The sequence below is a fragment of the Cynoglossus semilaevis genome, chromosome 8, assembly GCF_000523025.1.
Source record: "Cynoglossus semilaevis isolate Cse_v1.0 chromosome 8, Cse_v1.0, whole genome shotgun sequence".
Classification (NCBI taxonomy): Eukaryota; Metazoa; Chordata; class Actinopteri; order Pleuronectiformes; family Cynoglossidae; genus Cynoglossus; species Cynoglossus semilaevis.
This window is the reverse complement of record NC_024314.1, coordinates 3755359-3779004: the sequence shown is the minus strand read 5'-3', so window position 1 is coordinate 3779004 and position 23646 is coordinate 3755359. Positions and strand designations below refer to the sequence as shown.

The 23646-nt window shown below is 41.3% G+C and overlaps 1 protein-coding gene across 1 annotated transcript in view; it reads left to right on the top strand.

Moving 5' to 3' along the window:
- The first annotated feature begins 880 nt into the window (after positions 1–880).
- LOC103381624 (corticotropin-releasing factor receptor 1) overlaps positions 881–23646 on the top strand; it is a 54618-nt gene continuing 31852 nt past the window's right edge. The window contains exons 1-4 of the mRNA XM_008314078.3: positions 881–2960; positions 10645–10732; positions 11897–11956; positions 12337–12462. Of these exons, the coding sequence (XP_008312300.1) occupies positions 2931–2960; positions 10645–10732; positions 11897–11956; positions 12337–12462 (304 nt within the window). The 5' untranslated portion in view covers positions 881–2930. The remainder of the gene's footprint in view (positions 2961–10644; positions 10733–11896; positions 11957–12336; positions 12463–23646) is intronic.

The following is a 23646-nucleotide window of genomic DNA, read 5'->3' as shown; positions in this document are numbered from 1 at the left end:
GTATGTAAATGAAGGTGCAGTTCACTCCATAAAACCCTGCAGAATATCAACTACTGTATGTAAACTTGTCAATACATCATTTCTGTTTAGTGTCACATAAATCTCAGGAAAAAGCAGCAATCACTCTACTTCAGGAGCAGGAACCAGTGACTTTCAACTGTGTGTCTGACAGATGCGTCTCTGCTGCTGAAAAGGCCTTTGATAATGAATTAATGCCTGTGTGAATGAGCAGACGGCGCTGCTTCAATGGGACGCTTTCGGGATGGTTTCTTTCATTCCCATCCTCCCAACTTCGGGCTCATCAATAGCTTAGGTGTTTTCCGGTTTTGAAACTGAACCCCAGATTGAATCCAACAGCACATTAATCTTGACTCTTCAGGGTCAGCTTCCTGTTCTCTTATAAATGTGCCCAGCCCAGGGATGTGTCACTTCATTGCCTTTGTCCATGCATGTGCAGTGACCCTGGAGCATCAGCAATGTCTAATGCTCAGACTGGAGATGTATTTGTGTCAGATTAGACAGTGTGAAGAGAGAAGAAAGAAGGTGTGAGGAGGAGGAGAGGCGGGGGCGGACTGCAGTCTGTTCCATGATAAACTCATCCAGCTGCAGGAAGGGGGATTAGAGCGTCTGTCTTACACAACCGTCTTGAATGAACCCTGAGAATCCACATCCACACCAGAACGAATGGTTCCACCAGAGCATGCCTGACACCTGTCAGGACCATTCTTACCTTCATTTTCGACACTTGGGTGCTGGAAGAAAAGCTGTGTTCACGCCTAACAAGTACATTGCATCCCCCCCCCCCCAAAAAAAAAACAACAACAAGGAACTAACAATGAGACACAAACAGAATTCCAACCACATGACCAAGCTCGTCGTGGTCTCCTTGTGGCCATATCTGACACTTTGCAGGATGGCACTGGTGGGGGAGAGGGCACTGTCACCTTGGATTAAAGCATCCTTTTAAAATAATGCCTCTTTGCATGCCATTCTGTTTGAGGAGAGATTAAACACACGCATTAGGCCTTTTGTGCACCAAGAGCCTCAGTGCAGTGAACAGTTGCAACCATGTCTTCTCTTCTCTTTCATGTAAGCGTTGCATCTCATTTAATAATAAAAATTCAAAAGAAGAATTGGGATCAAAGAGAGTGTCTTTTGTGCTAACTCGTATGCATTCAGCTTGTAATGCACAGCGTCATACTGTCGGCGTGTGAGGATGGAAATGGAGCTTTGTGAATAAGCATGAGGGCGAGCAGTTCAACCAAAGAGTGCTGAGTTCTTTCCATCTGAACAGATTGTGAGCATCAGGCGCTGGGGTTAATACACCGTGTATTGTTGTTTCCCAGTCAGCATGTCCATATGTACAGTATTTACACACTCTTTTCCCCCTTTGATTATTTAAATATCTAAATATCTTATTTAAAGACTTATCCACGTTGGTAAAGCTCTGACTTTGGCCTCCTCCTGATTGAAGCAGGTTCTTCTTCCTACAGCCAACTTCTGCAACTTCGTCCTTATTAATAATAATTCATCAAAGTCGCAGAAAAGAGAGACTACCTAACCACTCACACCTGTGGTCAGTTCAGTCTTACCCATTAACTTTGTACTGCATGTTTCCCTCCCCCTCCGCCCCCCCCCTCACCCCATACACAGACAGCCACACAGGAAGAGCCTGGGTTTAAGAGTAGGAAGCAGAGCAGTGATCTTCTTGCTGTAGGGCATGTGAACAGACCACTCTTGCACCGCGTGAGCCTTTTCTTGCTTCTATTCTTTAGACTTGATTCGATTGTTGTCCATGTTGATAATTGAAAGGAGTGATTGAACACGTTTTTTCTAATGATTGATTCAAATCCGTGCTAATTGTTACCAATCAGAGGCTTGAGTGAAACATATATCGGTTGTCTTCTAGAGTTGGACTTGTGTAAACATCTTCCTCCCCCTGGAGGATGCCTGACTTCACACTGGGACCATCTGTTCCTCCTAGCCCGCAGCCAAACGTGTTCACTCTGGGCTCTCGGATGAAATGGAAGCAAAACTGTTGACAGCCTCATCCTCATCCTCCTCATCCTCATCGCCCTTCTTCCTTTTCTTTAATGAGCTGGTCTCTTCGTGCCAGTGACGCGCACGGATCCAGGGATCTCTACCTCTCCAAGCCCGGACTCGTCCTTTAACTTTCTCGCCGCAGTGTGGCACGATGCTGAATAACAGAGCAGTAAAACGCTGTGCTGTTGGAGGCTGTTGCATAATTAAATGCATCGAACGACAGACTAAGCGACCGACTGACTGACTGACTGACTGACTGAGCCACTGAGTGACTTCGTTTTCAGTCGCGTCGCATTTAAGTAGCACAACCGTGGGCGGCGCGTCGAGGAGACGGTCCATGTACTGCACCGTCACGCACGCAGCTCCACGCCACACACTAGTGGGAGGGGGGTCAGCAGAAGCCTGGTGTGAGGCAGTAGGGGTAGGAAGCATAGCTGTGGGTGTCCTGTGACAGAAACCACGCGTGTAAGTAAGTGTTTTGGTGCGGTGCCAGACTGCTTCAAGGCGGCGGCAGAGGGAGCGCGTCTCCCCAAGGTGGAATCTGAGGGAGCACGACGGACGACAGGGAGAGTTTATCAATCCAGGAGGAAACTACAGGAATGTGTTTTTACCACATAGCAGTGAAGGAACATCTGATCTGAGGTCGCCTGGACACCTCGTATGGAGACTTTGATTGACCGCTTTACGCGCATTCCCGCCTGAAATTTCCACGCTCATCCCCGGCACCGGCAACAGTTCAGCTCCTGTCATAACTCACACAGGATACAGTCTCTCTCTGAAGACTCCGCCAGCGCAGAAAATTATTTTAAGAAGTCATAAAAATCCACTCCCATTAGTTTAAATGGATCACGTGGATCACAAGATGTGAAAAAGAAGAAAGGCTGGAAATGCATCGCAACTGCTTGTTTCTGCTGGAGGTGAGTCTCTCTTCTCTACCTGCGGTTGCGGTGGTGTTTATTCGGAGTAGTTTGATCAAACCAAGCAGAGCCGTGTGAATCCTGTGGATTAGGATTAGGAGTGTCATTTGGATTGTTTAGGAATTGAACAGCATCACCATCTCCCCGTGTCAGTTCGGTGTGTTGTCTCCATCAGTAGCCTCCACGGGCATTTGGAGAAGCAGGTGCTCCAGTGGAGGAGCCACAGGGAAGGCTTCTCCTTTGAGGGATTTCAATAGTTCAAATGCAACGAAGAGTTTTATCGACAGTGGGATAAATTCATTAATTGAGGAAAAAAATTAAACGTCAAAAGTCATTTGGCCCATAAAATGCCGAAAACTGGTCAGTATTGATATATTGTATATCAGTTTTGTTTAGGAAATCTGTGCAGTCATTTAAATGTTCACACACTCATGCAGGTGCACTGTATATACCTCTGACTTTTTAAAATGTGCTTTTGAGGGAACACCGACAGTTTACTAAAATGTTTCTGATTATTATTCTGTACAGGAATAAATCAATGGAAATGCATCCAAAATCAGTCATTTCTGGTAAACACTGCTGTGCATTTTAACCCTGTTAGAATGTACAGTATGTTCTTGAAATAACTGACAGAAAGGTTTCATTAATAATTGTATCACCGTACTCTGCTAGCCGTACGCTCCTATGACACACTCCAGTGGTTGACACCGGACACAGGAGCATCTTTGCTTGTTGATCACAATCCAGTCCTACCAGGGCTGGGATTTAAACCGTAAATCAAGTCCAATCCTTTAACCACCAGGATTATTTCTATCTTAGTGATTAAATAAATGGCAACTGGGTTCTTTTGAATAGAGGATATTGTCGCCCACGTCAACTCACCCAGAGCTGTAACTTGATTTAAAATACCCTTCACTGAATGAAGTAAATGTGCCCTTTATGCAATACCTTCATGCCCCCCTTGGGCGGCCAGACCCCTACCTTGGGAACCACTTGATTAAATGGTGAGGAAACAGTTGTTAGCTGCAGTTTACTTTATTATTGCTGCCTGTTTCCTAAAACATTTGCTTTTCACTGAAGCTGCTAAAACCAGTGCCAATGTTATTTGGAATAGGATGGTTTTTTTTTTTCAATGTAGAAAGCACTTCAGGATCTAAGCTTTCTTATTTACTCAGTTTTGGACCAGTACTTGGATAAAACGGGGGCTGCGGACCCCCAGAGGTTTGTAACCACGATGCTCTTCCATCGGCTCATTATTTACTTCATCTTTTTTAGAAATGTCCAATAAACCTGAAGATTAAAGTGTGTGGTATTCTCAGACGTGTATAAAGCTATACACTTAAGAGATGTTTCCCTCTGCAAATCTGTGACTGGTAATGATATCAATGTTAAAGAAATGCTGCAGCTGCCAATGTCTGTCTGAGCCATCTAATCAGTCATTATTAATCATTGGTGCACATCAATTTGCTGCTGTCTGGGATTTCAAATGTTAATGCAGGCTAAAAAATGGGTATGGGACATTGGGTATTGTGTTAAAAAAGGGCTGCAATTCTCTGCCTTTCATTTCAGATCCAACTGATGCTTAAATTTACATTAGAAGTCTTAGAAATCCTAAGAAAATGTTCTGTTTTCTGACTCCTTGAGAAAATTGAGCACACATAAAGAAGCAATGTTAGAATGTGACCACCACCACCACCACCTTACGCTCTTCTTTTTTCATTTCATAAGAGACCGACTGGTGTTATTGCAGATGCCTGAGGTAAATTACATCTCCTACCTCCTCGCTGTGTGAGGAAAACCAGTTCTAAGAATAGTAAAGAATCTTCTAAACCCCTTTTTGAAACCCACCCCACTTTCTATTCGGGTCACAATTGTTGTGATTTAAGCTCACGCACGCACGCAAGCATGTAGAGGTCAAAAAACAACCTAGAACATGTACATGACTCATACAGTACAACAGTATTTACAGTCTGTTCATTTCCCTGTTAGATCTTTTGTTTTTTTTAATACATTTAAACCACAATCAGTGTGCTAGTGGAACAGTGGATAGGGCTTTTGCCTAACAGCAAAAACTCTTCAATCTCTGGTAACAGAGTATCTCTCTGTATGGAGATTGTGTGGCTTCTGTGTGGCTCCCAGGTAGTGCAGTTTCCTCCTATAGTCCAAAAACCGATGGTTAGCTTGACCATGGGGTAATGGGGCGGCACGAGTTAGTGAGGAAATAATCCCAATCCCAGTGTCAATAATCCCAACAGTATGTCTTAATCTCAAATTATATGAAGCTGATTGACAGGAGGTTTTCTGTGTTTGTAACGAACTTTTACTTGGGCATTCACATCAACAATGTCACTTCTCATTTATAGACTGTGCTTACTGGATACTTGATCTCACAAAGATGGAAAATAGTCCGTTTTTCAAAATGTAGGGCAAATCCACACTCAAATGCCCCAGTGTTTAAAATGCAACTTGTCTGATGCTGCTGTTCCACTTCTACTAGTGAACAGTCTACTAGTCGACAGTGAAGGCATCACTGGCCATACTTTACCCTCACTTTTCCCCAGATTTCTTTTGCAGAGTGCACTGTTTTAGAAATTTCAGGCAATTCCTCCTGACAGGAGGTTGTTTGAAGGTCCCTTGTTGTGTACAAACTGCCAAAACCTTAGAAGAACCTTCTTAAAGGATACAACTCCAAAGTGAAAATCACAGCAACACTGTTGCCTTAAAATAACAAAACAATGTTGTTGTCAAGGACCAACAATGTTTGACCTTTTTCTGAAATGATAATACTCCACCGAGGCTAAGCAAAGAAATCGATATTTCTCTACGTTCTACTTTTAGGTTTACTTGAAACACCTGCTCTTGGGCCACACAAACCTGACCTTTTTATTTTAATGCTATAATACACTCACACTTATAATAATATAATAATTACTTGTGCACTATGGTGGATTTAGCCAATAATCTGCTAATTGTTAAACACGGTGCCTGTAATTCTTATATAAAGCAGCAGAACACTTCCTTGAGCATTACGGATGAATCACTTGCAAATGAGTTGCATTACAGGCGTGTTTTATCCTGCTGTTTGTGTGCTGTTTGTGCTGTCTCTGTCTGTGGTGCAGCTTTAATTACTTGGAAGGAAGCAGACAGCTGGTACAGCAGGTTACAGCACCATGATACCTGCACAACTTTCACTGAGCCGATGCTGAGGAGTAGATGCAGTGAAACATCAGGAAAAACTCTCCCCTCTGGAATCTGGGGCAGCGCAACATCCTAAATGTTGTGCTGCGTTTCCACGCTGCGCTAACTATAGGACATAAATGTGCTTTTGCAGAGGCACGGTGAGACAAGAACTGAGAAGGATGTAAAGACTCAAGCATCTGACAAACGGGAGGTGTTTACCATTTCTCTTGCTGCAATATTGATGACTGGAGAATGTTTAATTTAAGGAGGACGTGAATCTTTGGCTTTCGAATGCAGCAACAAACCTTCACGTGTCCACAGGGAATAGCAGGGCTACACTCAAGGACAGACGCCCTAAAATGTAACCCAGTTACAGGGGGTTACTTAGCAGACAAATACTGAACTGATGGCATTTTACAATGTTTTGTACCTCACAGGAAAATAATGGCGACAGATGGTGGCTCTGTGCGGGCCGTGGTGCAGTGTATCCAGATGCAACGTGAAGCACAGTGCAAACATCAGCTGGATGTTTATCAGCTGTGACTGTGTGTGTGTTCATGTGTCCACTTATATGTGGTACACTATGGTCCTATGGCTGAGAGTACACTACAGAAATATAGTCCCAAAAAGAATGAAGTTTTGTGAGTGAAAATTATTTATTTGCTCCGTTGCTCACCACTTGTATTATTCTTGGTTTCTAAAAAAAAAAGTATCTTGAAAACCTTTTGGTTTTGTTTTGCTTTGGACCTGGGCAAGGCTGATGGAGTAGTTGGTTTAAATTGTATGTGCGGTTGTCAGGGAGGTTGACCTGACACTGTCTGTGTGAGTGATATAGAGTGAGTCATTCATCTGTGAAAAAAAAAACTGTGAAGAAAAAACTCTGTCAAGATCTGATTTCTACTGTTGCCTGATGTGCCAAGGATATGTCTGAATAAGCCATTATCAGGTCTGCGCGTATAAATACGCTAACTATACCTAATGTTACTGATGTGGTCGTCTATATTTAGATGATACTATCAGGTATTTCTTATATGTGTTTAAATGAGGCTTTTATTGCACTATTAGCTTTACCTCATGTTCCTACCACAGCACTCGGGCTGCCATGGTGCTGTCAGTGAGAAGAGAGGAAGGTGACAGCATTGATTTGTTGTGTTGATGTTGATGAACAGCTCTTCCTGGCAAAAGGAAGGTTCAGCTTCATGCCAAGCAAATCCAATACATCCAGGCTGTAAGTTAAAGCAGGCAGGCAGCAGGACATGGAACAGTACACGGAAGGCTGGGAATTACCTACAGAACCAGGGGAAGCGATCCATAGCTGTCTTTGGCCCCTGTGAGAAGTAGCCTGATGTGCAGTTTTCACAGGCTATTACACATGCATTATGGTTTTTCACATCAAAACATGTTTTAATTTTCTCATGGTACACCTCGGTCAGTGCCAGACTGATCATTTTTGAATGTTTATAGTGGGTAAAGGATTCAAAAAGCACCAGGTTATTTAACATTGTTATGAAAATCATTCCCAGTTGGTCCACTGTGAAGGGTGTAATACTGTGATAATGAAATTGGTTTTATTTGATCCAACATCCACAGCAGTATGTGTGTGTCCTGACTAACACCAACAGTCAACCAACCACAGCTACAAAACAAATTCTCACTTAATACACCTGCTTTTTTAAATCATAGTCACTAAGCTTGGTGCAATACTGAAGTCTTCACTTCAATTACTCTATTATGCTTAATTTTATGGTTATTATTGTCTGTTATGATAGTATTACAAATGTGTTTGCTTTTTCTCTTCCAGTAATTAATTGACGCCTCAATGGTAATTAGTTCAATATCTTCAGCAAAATCCTATAACGTGAGATCCTATTATTAGTTAGACTTTTATTGGACATGAAGATAATATGTCAATTTGTGAAGTAGAAATTTACAACAAAACACTCAACATAGAGTTGAAATTATGTACATTGAAAATGTAATTTTTCCATTATGATCAAAAGTTTTGAAGGTGAGTGATGTCTCGCATGTGTTGAAGAAATAAAGCTCGGGTAGGGAAGATGCCTCGGGCCTTGAACATTAAATTTAATGAAGTAAAAGCTAAGGAGGAACATGGAGGAGGAGGGGCAATTCTGCTCCGGCTCAAACCAAGGGCTCATTATGAAAGAAGCTATTAATTAAAGTCCAAAATGTCAGATGAAAGAATGAAAACAACCAGTTGTCAATTGTTTGATGCACGAAAGACCATATTAATGTCAAACATAACTGTTTTACAACTATGAGTGGAACTACAGGTTAGACCTCAGGGCAGGGTGCATTCTTAGAGGAGCGCTGAGTCAAGCGGCCCACTGTGGTGGAATGTTGCAGAACTCATATAATTTATAAGAGCATCACAACAGGATGCCAGTACTGTGGCATACCTGCGGCGCGGTCGTGTGTCTGCCGCTCTACTATTTTTGGCCATTTGGTAGCAACCGTGATGGTTTGGACAGTTTCCACCCGGCACTTGTACGATCTGAAGGAAAAACCATCTCCATGAATTATTTATCAGAACCTCGAGTCTCACTGCACTGTCATTTATACAAAGGGCTAAATAAAGGTTCTCATATTCTCATCCTGGTGGATGGAAATGAAAAAATATAAACAAAAGCAAATGTGTAATCTTCTTATGTCACATGAGATACAGACAGAGAGCTTCCTCCTTTACTTTCATAATTATGTGCATTATTCACTGCCATTTTCCCTCCTCTGCACAAATGCAAAGTAGGCAACCACCCCCGAGCAAACACTTACAATGTAGTTTTAAGGCATTGTATAAAAAGCCACGACTTTCTCTGACTTTATATTTCATATAAAGACCGTCTAAGCAGAGTGTTTCAAAAGGCGAGTAATTAGAGATTACAAAGTGATCTCAATTCAAGGCAGTGGAGTCGTCGGAGGGCGTGGTACTGCACTGTACAAACGTACATGCATCTGCTGCTCAAGGGCAGTGAATCTCTTTGGCCTTATTTCCACACAAGTTGTTGTAAAGTGTGCAGGAGATAATCAAAGAAAACATGATAGACAAAAAGATGAGATCAAGGCAGCAAGAACAGAAACCAACGGGGAGGAAATTGTGAGCAGGGATTTTATTTGTACAGCTTTTAAAAGTGCTTTCATACAGAGCAGAGCTTTCTGTAGACGGGGAACTGACATAAGACTAGTCTGCAAAAAGGGAACCAAACTCCTTAGTCAGTCAGATTAACAGCTCACCTACTCTGGCTGCACTCCACAGCTGTGACTCAAGATTTTGGATTAACTGTCAAGAATCGAGTGACTGACTTTGGAATCTGTGAAACCACTTTGTCCGTTCCGTGTATATTTAGAAACTCTATAAAGAAATGCTGCCACAATAAAGGCTCCAGACTGAGACTTGATTTGCACTCCTGATCAGTGAAGAGCTGTTTGAATGGAGGCTTATTTCAGGTTTACTGTTGCTCATCAGCACTGAAGAACATTCAATTAGTCGGTGAGAGTGGTCGTCCAAACGGCTGCTCCTGACATTCATCTGAGTCATACAGAAAAAAGGGAATTAAAGAAACGTAGATCTGTGGATCAGTGGAACCTGGAGATACGAGCATAATCCGTTCCAGGACTGAGCTCGGAACTCAAGGTGCTCGTATCTCAAATCATTTTTTTCCATAAGAAATAGCAGAGAAAAAATTAATTAGTTCCGGCCCTCTAAAAAACTTCCTTACATTATAGTATATGAGTATTCCTGTGATATAAAATAAAATGTGCTTTCAATTATGAGTTCTTACCTTCGAGACAGACGATACAGTAGCGGCTAATGGGGGGGGGGGGGGGGGGGGGGGGGGGGGGGGGGGGAGTTTCCAGAAGTTTAATAGATGCACAAGATCCTTTGTCTCAATTATAAAACATCCTTGGAATCACAAACTGCATTCCATGTCATATTCACCTCGACTAACATCTGGTCTCATCAATCATTTGCTCAGACACACCTGACACCTGACCTGTCTCTTTTTTAAACTCATGCTGTCTTCTGTGACATTAATATGACGTGGGTTCTTTTTCTAAACTAACTGGTGAAATAATCCATCCTGAATGTTTTGTGGCAACCTTAAATATTCCAACGATAACTGTGACAAACTGCAGAGATATAAATATGGTGCCAGAAAATCACCACACTTGATTCACCCTGGCAGACTTGACTAATGTTTTTAAAACCCGTATCAAACCGCTCCAGTTTGTCTTCAAGACTCTTTGCAATGACCCTGTTATTTGATTCAATTTCACTGTAACATTTTTTTTGTGTCTAAATCCAAATCTAAACAATGTGAGCCCTTTTAAGTCAATCCGTTGCATTCAGGAACATACTATTACACACACTTGCTCAGCATGAAAGCAATTTGAAAATACTACTAAATAATTCAGTCCCTAGCTGTGTGTGGTTTACTGTCCAAATCTGACATCTATGCCTTGTGTGTGTGTGTGTGTGTGTTCGCAGGTGTGTGCCGTCGTCACTCTCCTTCCGTCGGTCTCTTTGGGAGAACTGACATGTGAAGCTCTGCTCACACTGACGGGGAATTTCTCATGTGAGTCCAGCACCAGGCCAACACACACACACGTGTGGTCGTCTCTGGCCACTGGAGTGGAGGGTTGGGGAGATTTCACATTTCCAGATGATCCTGCCCTCAACCCTATCTTTGTAGTCGTGGATATTGTCAAACTGTCATTACCTTATTATTCATTATCACGCAGGGCTACGTGAGGGCAGTGCTAAACAGTTAATAAATACGTTGGGCTTCAACACATGCCTAGTAAAAACATACACACTTAATTATGTGCCTTGTGTGTAAAAAGACGTCTCAGCTGCCTTATAAATAACGTCTCTGCTGATTGCTAGTGTGGTTACACTGTACACTACATAAATGTTCAAATGTTTTCTTCTTCTTTCAAGAATCCACATCAAGGTAAGTGTGTTTTTATTCTGGTAGGTTTGATGACACAGAGCCAAATTAATTTAAATGGGACCGACATTGTCTGCCTTATTCTGTTTTGGCTAAATTAGTTAACTAGCAGCTCTGTGGTAAAGAATGAACGACGTGGCTGTAGTCAGGGAAACATAGAGAGTCGGGTCAAAAGAGAAGCTTTACTGACGGCTGGAGGCAGGACACAAACAGCTGTGTCCAGAGTCAAAGCCGGGTCTGTGGTTCTAAAACAACACCCATCTGTCTTGGTGTTCCACAGTTCTCACAGCGCCGTCAGGAAGCAGTCCATTTACTGCCATGTCCTTTGTGGTTGTTTTAACAAACCACTGCTGCTTTCTCATCTTAAGGGGGAAAAGACGTTGGTTTTTTGGGGGGTTTTTTCCTACAATTTTATCACAACAAAGGTGTGAAAATGCTGGTTTAAATACAGAGCAAACACATTAACATCAAGTGTGGTCTCCTGCCCTGCAGAGCATCCTCATTTCCTGGTGTGTTTTTTTTCTTCATCTCAATCCTCTAGAGTTGTTTGAGGATTAATTGCCTGACCCTGAGAGCATGTCCACATTATGGACAGCTCCATCAGGTGATTTCTCCAGTATGAGGTCTGTACCACAGCCCCTCACTGCCCAATCCATGCCCTCTCCTCAATGAGCTGAATCTAATGAGATGTTCATGGCATTTTCTAAAATTCTGCAGACACAGATTGAAGTGACTGATGAAAGTGGAGGTCCTGCTCATTCTCTCTCTCTCTCTCTCTCTGGATTACAGTACAGTCCCTGGCTGCCACTTGGAACCAGACCCTTAATAATGCCACAGGTCAGTGGAGCGGTGAGTTGAGCATCTTTCTCTTTTCATTTGGGTGAAAAACTGATTCCCAGTCCAACACTACAAAGCGGTGCGGCTGTGGAATACCCCCACAAGGGGGGGATTTGATGTGAACCCAGATTGTAGGGCCTAACATCAAAGAGGAGAACAATGCTGGAAATAGACTTGGCTTGGTGCCACAGGAGACAGTGTTCAGTCTGTAACAGAGCACAGCAAAGGGCTGGAGCAATCATTAAGGAGGTGTGTACACAAACAAGGTGTTCAGTCGCACAATTTACGGCCAGGATCGTAGCGACATTATGGGAATACCAACATGTCTATATGTAGTGCTGAGCCAAGTCAGGAATGTGTTGGTCTGACGTTCCTTCCTCTTTACTCTTCAGGTTCGGGACCCTACTGTGACATTTCGATCGATGGCATCGGCACCTGCTGGCCGAGGAGCGGTGCCGGCCAGATGGTGTCAAGACCCTGTCCGGAAATCCTGAACGGTGTCAAATACAACACTACAAGTAGGTCCACACTGTCAGCCCCCGGCGAACACAGAGCTGAGACAATACATTATGAAGGAAAGGCTTCATTTGATTTTCTCATCCCACTCTCCCCATAGACCCCCCTGGGTATTTCTTGTTTACATAATTGTGCATAAAGAAATTTAGATGAGCAGCAGGGAAGTACACAGGGAAAGTGTGGACTCTCCAGAACTAGGACTGCTGAAGATGCTTTTACACAGAGAGAAAGCCAGGAATATACAGTGGGATTATGATGTATTGAGGGCAACATAATTAGTGGCTTCACCAGGGTGTAGAAATTGAGCAAAGACTGATCCAAAATTGCTAAATGTTGCTAAAATTAAAGTCTTCCATATTGATAGAGTCCTAGAAGTTAAAGAAACAAGGATAAAAACACAGCTGAACCTGTTCTGTAAGTAACACAAAATGATCCCCAGTCGTTTTGTGTGTCCTCTGTGAAGTCGAGTTAACTAAATGATGGTGTTTGAACTAAGTTGGTGAAACAAGACAGGATGGAATCACAAAAAGGAAGCCTTTGAAGTCTGCTGAACTATAGAATCTTTAAATGAATGCAACGCCCATCTTTCATCTGAAAAGAGAAAACAGTTATTACACTTATTACAAGTCTTCACAACCGTGAGTCCCAACGTTTTGACCTAGCTGCAGATAACATCGCTGTATTTAATTGCAGGCTCTGTATCCATGTTTGTATGCTTCAGATTACTGCTCTTAGGACAAATCATTCTCAAAGTTCTCTGTTCAGCAGTTTCTGTCACCAACATATAACATACATAACAAAAAGGAACAGAACACACTGCACTGCAAGGAAGTAAAAAAAAGTCTGTTTTGAGGAGACAGCCTTTGGGACCAGGAATGTTCTCGTTTCTGTAAGCCTGGTTGTGCCTACGGAAGAATAATCTAACATTTAAAAACCACAGCTAACCTATTAGATAATCCAGCCTATTTAGAGGGTGTTTTTACCTGGGTAAAGAAGTTTTTTGTCACATACACCGTACATATTTTTGGATCTTTGTCATTTTAGCCAAAAAAACTTTTACTTATTTTAAGAAATATTGTCAACTGAAATAGCCTTTCTTAATTCAATATATTTCCTGATTAAAGTAGAGCCGTTCTGTTCAGCATCCGTAAATCAGTCTAAAAAGTAAAAAAAAAAAAAAAAAATCTTCAATTGAGTCCTGATACACTTACTGCAAGACTTTAGGAATGGATGTGTCAATTAGAGCCAAATGTATTAATATTCTGTGCACATTTCCATGGTCAAATATATTAAAGTTCTTTTTCCTACAGCTGTGAACTTCTCATGTAGCACAGTCTTCAGTTTACACTTGGGTTGCCCCATGTGCGTTTGCTAATTTTAGCCTTTGCTTCAAACCAGTGTCAGAAGCAGTGAATCACAGCAGGTATATATAGCTGTGGTTATAGCTGTCACTCCATACACAATGGCAGTACCAGAGTTATGTTTGGTAAAACGTCTTAAAGTTTGAAATCTTCCTTGTTTTTACTGTGACTTAACCTAATAATCAGGGTCCAAAATTGACATATACAGACCTAATTAAATGTGTTATGGCCTGAATAATGAAGCATAACATCGTGATATATAGAAAAATATGTTCTTAATTTGCTGTTTTTTATACCTCTGGTCTGTGAGTGAAGATTACACTGCCTCTTATATGATCAAAATTGACAAAAAATGACCTGCTGCCCAGTTGATTGAAGAGTTTTGCCTGTTCCAATTACTTTCTTCCGAAAACAATCACTGAACACCAAAGTGTGGACTAGGAGAAGAGTAAAGGCTGAGCCCTTGGTGGTTATGTGTTTAATATTGAAGAGAAATACCCTGCTGTAAAAGTTTGTCTTCTCTGGGATGAATCCGCTCCTACTTTATTATGAGTCAACATCTCTTTTATTGCTTGGTTAAAAATTAAAATACAATTTGCAGTTGAATATATTCTGTTCAGCCATGTCTCCTCTCTCAATTGGAAGTCAGTTTGCTTGTCTACATCCATGTATTCATTCATGAAGGTGAGCCTTCATAACTTTGGTTCATTACAGCCGTGGTGGAAACTGCTGGAAAACCCTGAAAATATGGGTTCAATCTGACAGTGGCAAGGACATTTACTGTATCTTTACTCCAAAGAGTTAACTGTAAAATTACTAGAGTGTACACTTGTCTCATCACTTCTGCAAAGCTGTATTATTAGTTTGAATTATTTTTATTTAGATTTACTGAATCCTTAAATGAGTTGGTGTTATTTCTGATCATGTTGGTGTTATTTCTGACCATGTTGGTGTTATTTCTGATCATGTTGGTGTTATTTCTGACCATGTTGGTGTTATTTCTGATCATGTTGGTGTTATTTCTGACCATGTTGGTGTTATTTCTGATCATGTTGGTGTTATTTCTGACCATGTTGGTGTTATTTCTGATCATGTTGGTGTTATTTCTGACCATGTTGGTGTTATTTCTGATCATGTTGGTGTTATTTCTGACCATGTTGGTGTTATTTGAGTTAAGTTAACACGTCTGATAAGCTGATGCACTTCTGCTAATGTGTTAAAGATTAATCCGTCATTTTCAGTAAACTATTGTGACCCCTTTTTCATATTACAATATTTTTTAGAATATAATGAAATTAAATTTGCTAATACATATTCTCAAAAGTAATTTAACTTACTTGAGGTGAGTCCAGTTGCCTACTTTAAATTGCTTTTAAGATTATTATGATGACCTGGATGACTGAGAATATCCACAAACATGTTTCACTAATACATAAGTGACTATAAGATAGTCAACAACGCACCAAGCTGTGAATTAAATAGAATGAATAGTAATCAGCCCCAGAGCTTTTACTGTTAACTGTGTATATAGAGTACAGATACTACAAAATGTACTTGTTTTCCAGTCCGGATTCTACCCTAATATACATACACTACTGCATGTGATGTGTATCTGGGACACCGCAGTACTCTGAAGCTAACAAAACCAGTACCCAGGGGTATACAGTAAACACATTTAAATACATCTATTAGATTTAAGCTCATTAGCTTCTCCCAAACCACAGGAGCAGTAGCATCATAAAGGAAGTAGGAAAAAAAATCACTAATTGTTTGACATTGCACGGTTAAACCAAAACTAATTCCATCTGAATCTGATGGCTTTAAGCTAACCCCCAGTGAGCTAACCCCCACAGTGAATGGACTGGTTTCAGAAAACAAGTCGGTACCATTTTAACTACATAAATGTGTTAAGATGAATTTTCATTGCGAAATGCACATTTGATGTGCGTGGGTAGTGAGTCATGCATGACAAATGAAGCGTTACCACTTTGGCTGTCAGGTGTATTAACGCGGCATTATAATTAGTTGTTGTGTGATAGATTTTTTTTGTCATGTGTGAAGCCTACACAGTACGTTCAGGAAAGGTAGCTTAGGAATTAGTAACACCTGAGCTTTCATTACAGGTCTGGTTCATACAACCCTTTTGGTCGGCTGTTTTTTGTGTTTAAGAAGATAAATCTGAATTAGATTCAAACTCACAGTTTAAATTCAGGCTTTATTTTCATCACCTGCTCTTGACAGCTACAGCTTGTTAAAGTGAAGGGAACGTAATGCGGTAGCGAGGCAGTGGGAGCTTCCTGTAGAAAAATGTCACTCTGCACACAAACAGTCAGGATGTGTCGCAGAAATCGTAGCGAGCAGCAGCAGGTGAGGCTGCTCCACATTTCACAGGTTGACATTTCTCAACCACTGTTGGACGGGCTGCTTTCAAGTTTGGTTCTGTTTCTGCCTCAGGATGAGCCCGAGGTTTATCCATCTCTCCACTTTTAATAGCTCACACTTCTCATGTTTAGGCGGCCCTTTGCATAAAAACTCCAGTAAAAGTGATTCATCTCACTTTTAGAGTTAGATGGAAAAGCATGTATGATTTGTTATGGGTTTTCTTCAGCCCAATGCTTGGTTTATTGTTTGTCACCCTGTTTCTATTTTCATCACCAGGCAGTCCAGTGACGCCCAGAAGATGAGTAATACTCTCATTTTTGTGCAACCTCCAAAAGTTTAAAAGTTGCTGCCTGAGCTTGGGAGACATTGTTGAAGATCAGTACCCACTGGAACCTTAGATCCAGTTTGTTGGACTGTACTCTGTTGGATTTCACAAAAGTTCAAGTTAAATCTGGGCCATACAGTGGTACAGAGGTCAGGGTTCCGGCCTTGGTTAACCATTTTGCTGCTAATTTGACTACTATTTTAAGAAATCTAGTCAATATTTCCAAATTGTTTTTTAATTTTATATAGACTTTTGAGTTATAATTGCTTAGGGACCTTGTTCTTTTGCCTTAGCTCACACACTTTTTGCAGTCTTTTTTGCTGCAGGTTGTATGTTCTGATAGTAATTCCAGTGCTGAATATGTACTTAAAGTAGTATTGATTGTATGGCAGTGGTTTAAGGACAGAGCTAAGTGTCCTAAGGTGAGGACAGGTGCAGAGCACAGGGTCTGGAGTGTGCACTTAGGAGCTTTTGTAGCTGTATCTTCTGGCCTCAGACCCAGAGGGAGATTACTGCAGGGTTCAGGTAGACAAGTACAACATTTGGTTTGTCAGCTGCACATCTGAAGAAAGAAATGTAAAAACTATAGTCAAGGAAATGGATCTAAACTCTGAACAGCGGAGTCAACAGCATACTGTACAAAATGGCTGTTGGTATCAGTTAAAATTATATTGAATAATTACCAAAATAATATCTATATTGTCTATATGGTCACAAATATGCATATACACACAAATATTTAAATATATACACATGTGCACATCTACTGTATATGTATAGACACACACACACACACACACAGAGCTGTCGTGTCGTTCTGTGTGTCTGCCACAGGGTTGTGTGTCATTGTTTTTCCGGTTTGTTCAAGAACACATTTGCATGTGCACTTATTGTCAGTGAGTTTTCCGTATGTGCCTGACCTCCTTTGAATGTGCTACGGCTGATCAGCTCTCCATCTGTCCTTGTTGCACCTTGTTATTTCCATTTGGACCAGAATGCCACTGCCGCTCTCCTGTGGTCCTGCTCTGATCTCTCCCAGTGCCTTTTGAAGAGTACGTGTCATCGGGTTGTTGGGTTTGAGTGACGGCGCCGCCATGAACAGCAGAACAACAACAAATGAAGACACTGGAGTATATTTCTAAACTTGGATCCAGTGTCAATCCTTTACTTGAGATGTGTTTACATGATTTTTTATTTTTAGTTGTACAAAATGTACAGATTCCTCAGACTAATTATATCAGCGAGATTATGTATAAACTCCGGGCCACAGATTTAACCCTCATACAATTAGAATGTACTACAAATCCTGCCACGGTCCAACCATAAATACATTGAGAGCCAGTGTTGGCAGCGGCTCCTCACTGGCACAGTTTCAGTGCTGGAGCGTTGGATGGCAGCGAGCTCCTGTAGTGGCTGACATATTTTAGTTATGTAAGAGACTGTATTGTAGAACACATTGACTAGACCCAAAAGAAAAGAAAACTGACTTCCTCCAAAATTGGATACATTAATAATTCATAAGCAGAGGAAATATCTGTGTGAAAATTTTAAAATATGTTCTAAGATGTTTAGGTCACGAGGGTTAATTTGAATGTTTTAACATTATTACTTTCTGTCTTTTCAATAAGATATTTGTTTATATTTTTATGAGTATTTCTTCCAAATTTAAACCTAATGCATATATTTTAGCTGATAATAAATATAAATATAAAGAATTAATGCTTGGTGTCTATCCTCCAATTATTCCTAAAATGCTTTAATATTAGATTATGTATTTATTTTCTTCTTCTCTCTTTGATTTCTTTTTCTTTCTCTCACATAAACACATTGTACACAGGGATAGAAGTGAGTTTTGGCTTAATTTAAAAAAACCTGGCAGGACACTGAACGTGTGAGGAGCCTTGTCAATCAAAACCCAACTGTCAGATCATTTGTTTTCTCTGCATTTTACTTTAGAGTCAGGATGTTGTCTCCAGAATTTTTGCTCCGTGTTTATTATTTGCTGAAGTCTCTGGCTGTATAAGACAGGATGGGTTTGTAGTCATGTCTCAGTTCCCAGACAGGACTGTCATGTGAAGATGGGTACTACCATTCAACATGGATGTGGAATGATATTTTGTGGCTCTGTGAGGAGACGACGCCTCAGGGGACAGGGATGCTGAAATCTTTGCTACATCTTGTAATTACTAAGGACAGAGAGATTTATCAGATGCATTAAATTCCATTAATGAACGAGTCATGTAGACTTTTACTGACTAATAGACAAACAGGAAAAGATTACATTAATGAACGAGTCATGTAGACTTTTACTGACTAATAGACAAACAGGAAAAGATTCAATCAATCATGAATTTATCTCCTACTGCTTAAGCCTTTTCAGGGTCACGAGGGAGCTGTAATCAATCCTAGGCTGAGTTACGCACTGTAATGTTTACCCATCCCTCACTGGGCCGTGTGCAGCAGATATCCCAAGCTCCTGTTGTTTCCCTCAGTTCGATTGTGTCTTCCTGATGCGTGCAAATCAAATACAGTGGACAGCCTAGATACGGGTTTAATCCGTTCTCCAACAGCCCTCGTGTCACGATCCGCTCATATCTAGATGGACTTTTCATTTCATTTCTGCATCATTAGAAGTGATCAGGAGGTAGACGTGAAGCTGATCACTGTGAGGTCCCCTCAGTCTGACCATGTCAACATGAGGTCAAACATCTGCAGAATGTGGAGGAGACAGACACTTGGTGGGTGTAGTCCAGATGGCTCAGCCATTGATTCATGAGTCAGGGGCTGTGATGATGTCACACAGCAGCCTCCACCTCACCCTGTTGGGTTCGTGACTCAGCCTGGCATTAAAGGGCCTTTGCTGTTCTACCTTTCACCACCTCCTAGAAAGCCCCACACCTTTTTGCAGTTCAAGTTCAACTTTTTCTTGACATGTAGAGTGCAGTGTGTTCGTCGGTGTGTGTGCAGCTGTTTCCCCTGAATTGCTGGAGTTAAGCCTGTGGTGTGGAAGGAGGAGGAGTGAGGAGAAAAGGAGAAAGGAGCAGGGGCAGCAGGTTTATTCGTTTTTCGTTTTTAAGTGCCATATGTCAGTCGGGAGGAGGGGGCTTCACCTCGACATGCCTTCCTTCTTGCTCACTTTTTTTTTCTGCTGAATGAGCATGGGCTCCCCAGAGCAAGTGTCACATGGCAATATGTGAATTCATTTGAGCGTGCAGACAGGTGACATCAAATATTCAAGAGACCAAAAGGAAAGATCCTGATATGATGTGATGAGCAGCTGATGTCAGTGATGAATTTGGTGGGAGTTTGTTTGGGGGCGGCTGACTCGTGCAGCGTCACAGCTCACTAAGAACTCTATTTCTATAATGTGCTGAAAATGCGTGATGTAGTTTCTCTCATTAGCAAACATTAAATCTGTACGCAGTCGAGAATACAATCAAAGTGACGGAGGCTCATTACGCCCACACCGCAGACAGATTTATTATCATGTCTCCTTGTCTGCTACGATTTGGAGGAAAGACAAGTGAGGAAGCAGAAAATGTGTTGCTCCTCGCAGTCAAGCGTGTTCATCCATCACTGCCGCGGCTCGTAAAAGGTGAGCAGGAGAGGAAAAACAAATCCACTTTGTTGACGTTCTTGGTTCTTGGTGTCATCAGAAGAGGAAGAACTATTACAAGATTTGTCTTATCTGTATGTGGAGAGATGAGATTTGTCTGAGTAATTCTGACAGAGGCCCAGCAGCAGTGACAATGACATATGTCAAGATAAAGTCCTACATTTTTACAAGCTTTAACACCTAGGAAAACAAATCCAAAATAATTAAAGAAGTTGCTGCTGAAGATTTGTTCCCCTGAAATATCTCACAAAGAACTCCTGAAAACCATTTGAGGTTTACGTTGGCATTTTCTTTATTAGGATGAGTGGGAATGACTTTTACTTTTTCAGTGTACTCTTAGTCATCTGTGTCTAACAATATAAGGTCATGTCTAATACAGATGAGTCCTCACATGTAGACGTGTGTAGATCTGTCCCTTTTAGGGACACATATACTTCAAATTTGTTCCAGAAGGACCTTTGCCGTCAAATGTTGTGACTTTGATTCTTATTTTTCCCCAGTGTTTCATGGCCTCCGTGTGGTAACTGTTAATGCTCTATCTGGAGAAGTGGCGTCCCTTCAGCACATTGTTGGACAGGGACTGGGCATCACCCTAAGATGGTCTAACAGGGTCTGTGTCCCAGTGGTATTCAGGCCTGACATGTTCTGGTCAGTGCTGCCTGCAGATCCAGTTCTTATATGTAATTATCTCTTGAGAACACGGAGGTGTGGAGGACATCAAAAGACCTTTAATACAGGTTCTGCTGATGTTCAGCCCTCCTCCCACCACGTAGGCACCTATATATTCACTATAGAAAAGCAGTTTCCCCTGAAAGGTCTGCATTGAAAGTAAAACAGCCCCATTATAAGAGATGGTTGTGATTTGCAGCAGGTGATAAAAAGTAGAACATTTGTCTTTCTCTGGGTTTGACTTCAAAACAGACTTCACAGTCAAATCTCGGAGGTGTTCCTTCTCTGCTCTGCCAAACTGAAGCAGCCAGCATTAAAGTTGGCATCAACTCCCCTCAGTGCATCGTAGACCACCGTACGCTGTGAATAAACTCCAGCGTAGCAGAAATATGAGAGTGTTGGATTTTCTCCACTTGGAACCAGGTGGGATGTAAGACAAGTGTCCATTTCTACTAATTGGTACGTCATTGTGGGAAATGTGGAGAGTTGTTGTCATTTTCTGTTTTATTTTATGAATGATTAAACGTGCGTGTGATGGAGGCAGATTAATGTGGAGGCAGATTGTCTCCTGGTGGAGGAATTATTGAGGCATTTAGTGAGTCTATCAGTGTGTAGGTTTGTAAGAGAAAGGAAATATGACACTGGAAAATATACAAATGATCCATGATGAAGGATGGGACTAGAGAGGGATTCTGCTGATGACTGCTGCCTAAACCAGTTAAACCCCTCTGGAGGCTGGGCCTGGTGGACCAGAGCAGGCAAAGAAATCTGGGTCAGCAGGGACAGGCCATTTACCTGCAGCTTCTAGGGCGTAGATCTGACAGTCTGCCCCCTGTAGGTGTACTCTTTAACCACCTAAGCTGTGAAGTTGTACTAAATGCTTTTACCTGGATTTTTTTCTAAAGATAACGAATTTATGGAATCAAAGCTATTTTTTTTCCTCCTTGACAGGATATATTTTTATGGAAGGGTAGATGGATGTCTTTGATTCTGCTGCAGGGTTGTTTTTTTTTTGTCATTGTGTCTAATCTCATTCTCATCACTTCCATGTGTTCACAGTGCTCACAGTTTTAACCAAACCGTAACCTCGTCCTTGATTAACCTGGATCTGCTAATTACAGGCCATGTAATTAATGGTGTTAATACCTTCTTAAAAAGCCCTGTTTTTTCTCTGCGTATTTACATCAGAGTTCTTCGGTGTAATATGTTTAATGTCTCCATCTCTTTTTTTGAGAGTTTTCAACATTTTATTCGTTACAGCTCTGGATCACAAAGTGACTGCGGTAGTTTTTGATTTTTTGATTTTTTGGTTTTCTAAGGCACAGATCTACACAGAGACAAAAGCACTGCTGAACAGAATACCATATAAAATATTACAAAGCTTATTGCACTGTAAACTCATTTTAATACCAGTCTGCAGTCTGGAATAGAAAATAATAAATCATAAAACATTATATTTTACAGTTTGTTTCACTGTAGTAAAGCAAGATGGAAAGTGTTGTTTTCTTCTCTTTTTTTTGGTCATGCAAATAGTCTGCCACATCTCTAATGCTGATGTTAATTACAGCCATGGCCCAAACACAGTGGAAGAAGCTTCTTAGCTGCAGCCATTGATTGGTCGTGTTGATGTGGTGAAGCAAGTGTAGCTAAATGTGGGTCAGCGTGTTTGCAAGTACAGGCCATGGCAATTATAGCAGTGCATTTCTGCTTTGTTGTGCGGGTTTTTTAAACCCCTACAGAGAGAAGGTCTTCTCTGGGCTGCTGCCTGTGAATACGAGCTCTGTGTGTGCAAATACAAATAATAATGGAGGATCATGCAGCCACGGGAGCTTGGAGGCGTGCCATTTGTTCCATCCACATATACCTCCATACGCCTCTCAGTTCCAAGAGGAGGATTTAGCACCTGCCACCGTTTAGCACCAGCCGCCATTTTTAACACCCATTGTAAAATAACAACGTCCTGCTAGGAGTTTGAGATTAATATAAACATGCATGGTAAAACTGTATGTGGGCTTTTAAATGATGAAAATGTACCTGCACCGTGATGCCCCCGACTCAACTCTGTCTGCTGTCAACGTTAATCCTGGTAAATCATTAATGGACTGCAGCCACTGCAGAAACTCTGCGGATATTTTCAGGACCTTCAGCTCGTGACCTATGCAAACTATTGGTTTTACGACGCTGTCAGTGATCCGTTTTACACTGCCGCTCGCAGGTCTGCAGGACATCTTTAATACAGTGCTGTGTTACTGTGACAATAATGGAGGTGCACTGTTGGAAGTCTCGTGTTACCATGCATGTTATGTATGACTGTACCAGACAGTACATGTGCTACTGGCACAGAGCTCTGTAAAATGAATACAGAGAGTGAGAGATTATGGTAGTAACATCTCGACAGTTGGATCAAAGGGAATGGTTTCCCGACCTCAACACATTACTAATGTTTTACTAATTTAGTAGTTAAAGCCTGTCATTACAGCAGTAATTGATTGATCCAATAATTGTGGATTAACTGGCTTCACCTTCCCATCAACGTATACAGTAAATTTCACCTTGTTGAGAATGCAGCCGCCCATGTCATCTTCAAGCTTCACTGGCCCCGATCTGAATCAGAAAACCTACTTACGTTCCAATCCTCCATATTTATCTTTGACTTCTTTCAAATTTACACACCATCTTGCACACTCCACAACACTTTCCCAACTCAAATCCCATTTATTCTGATAAGCCTACCTTACACCACTACTGACCTTAGGTTTGGTTCAAGTATATATATATATATGTATATATATATATATATATATATACATATATATATATATATATGTATATA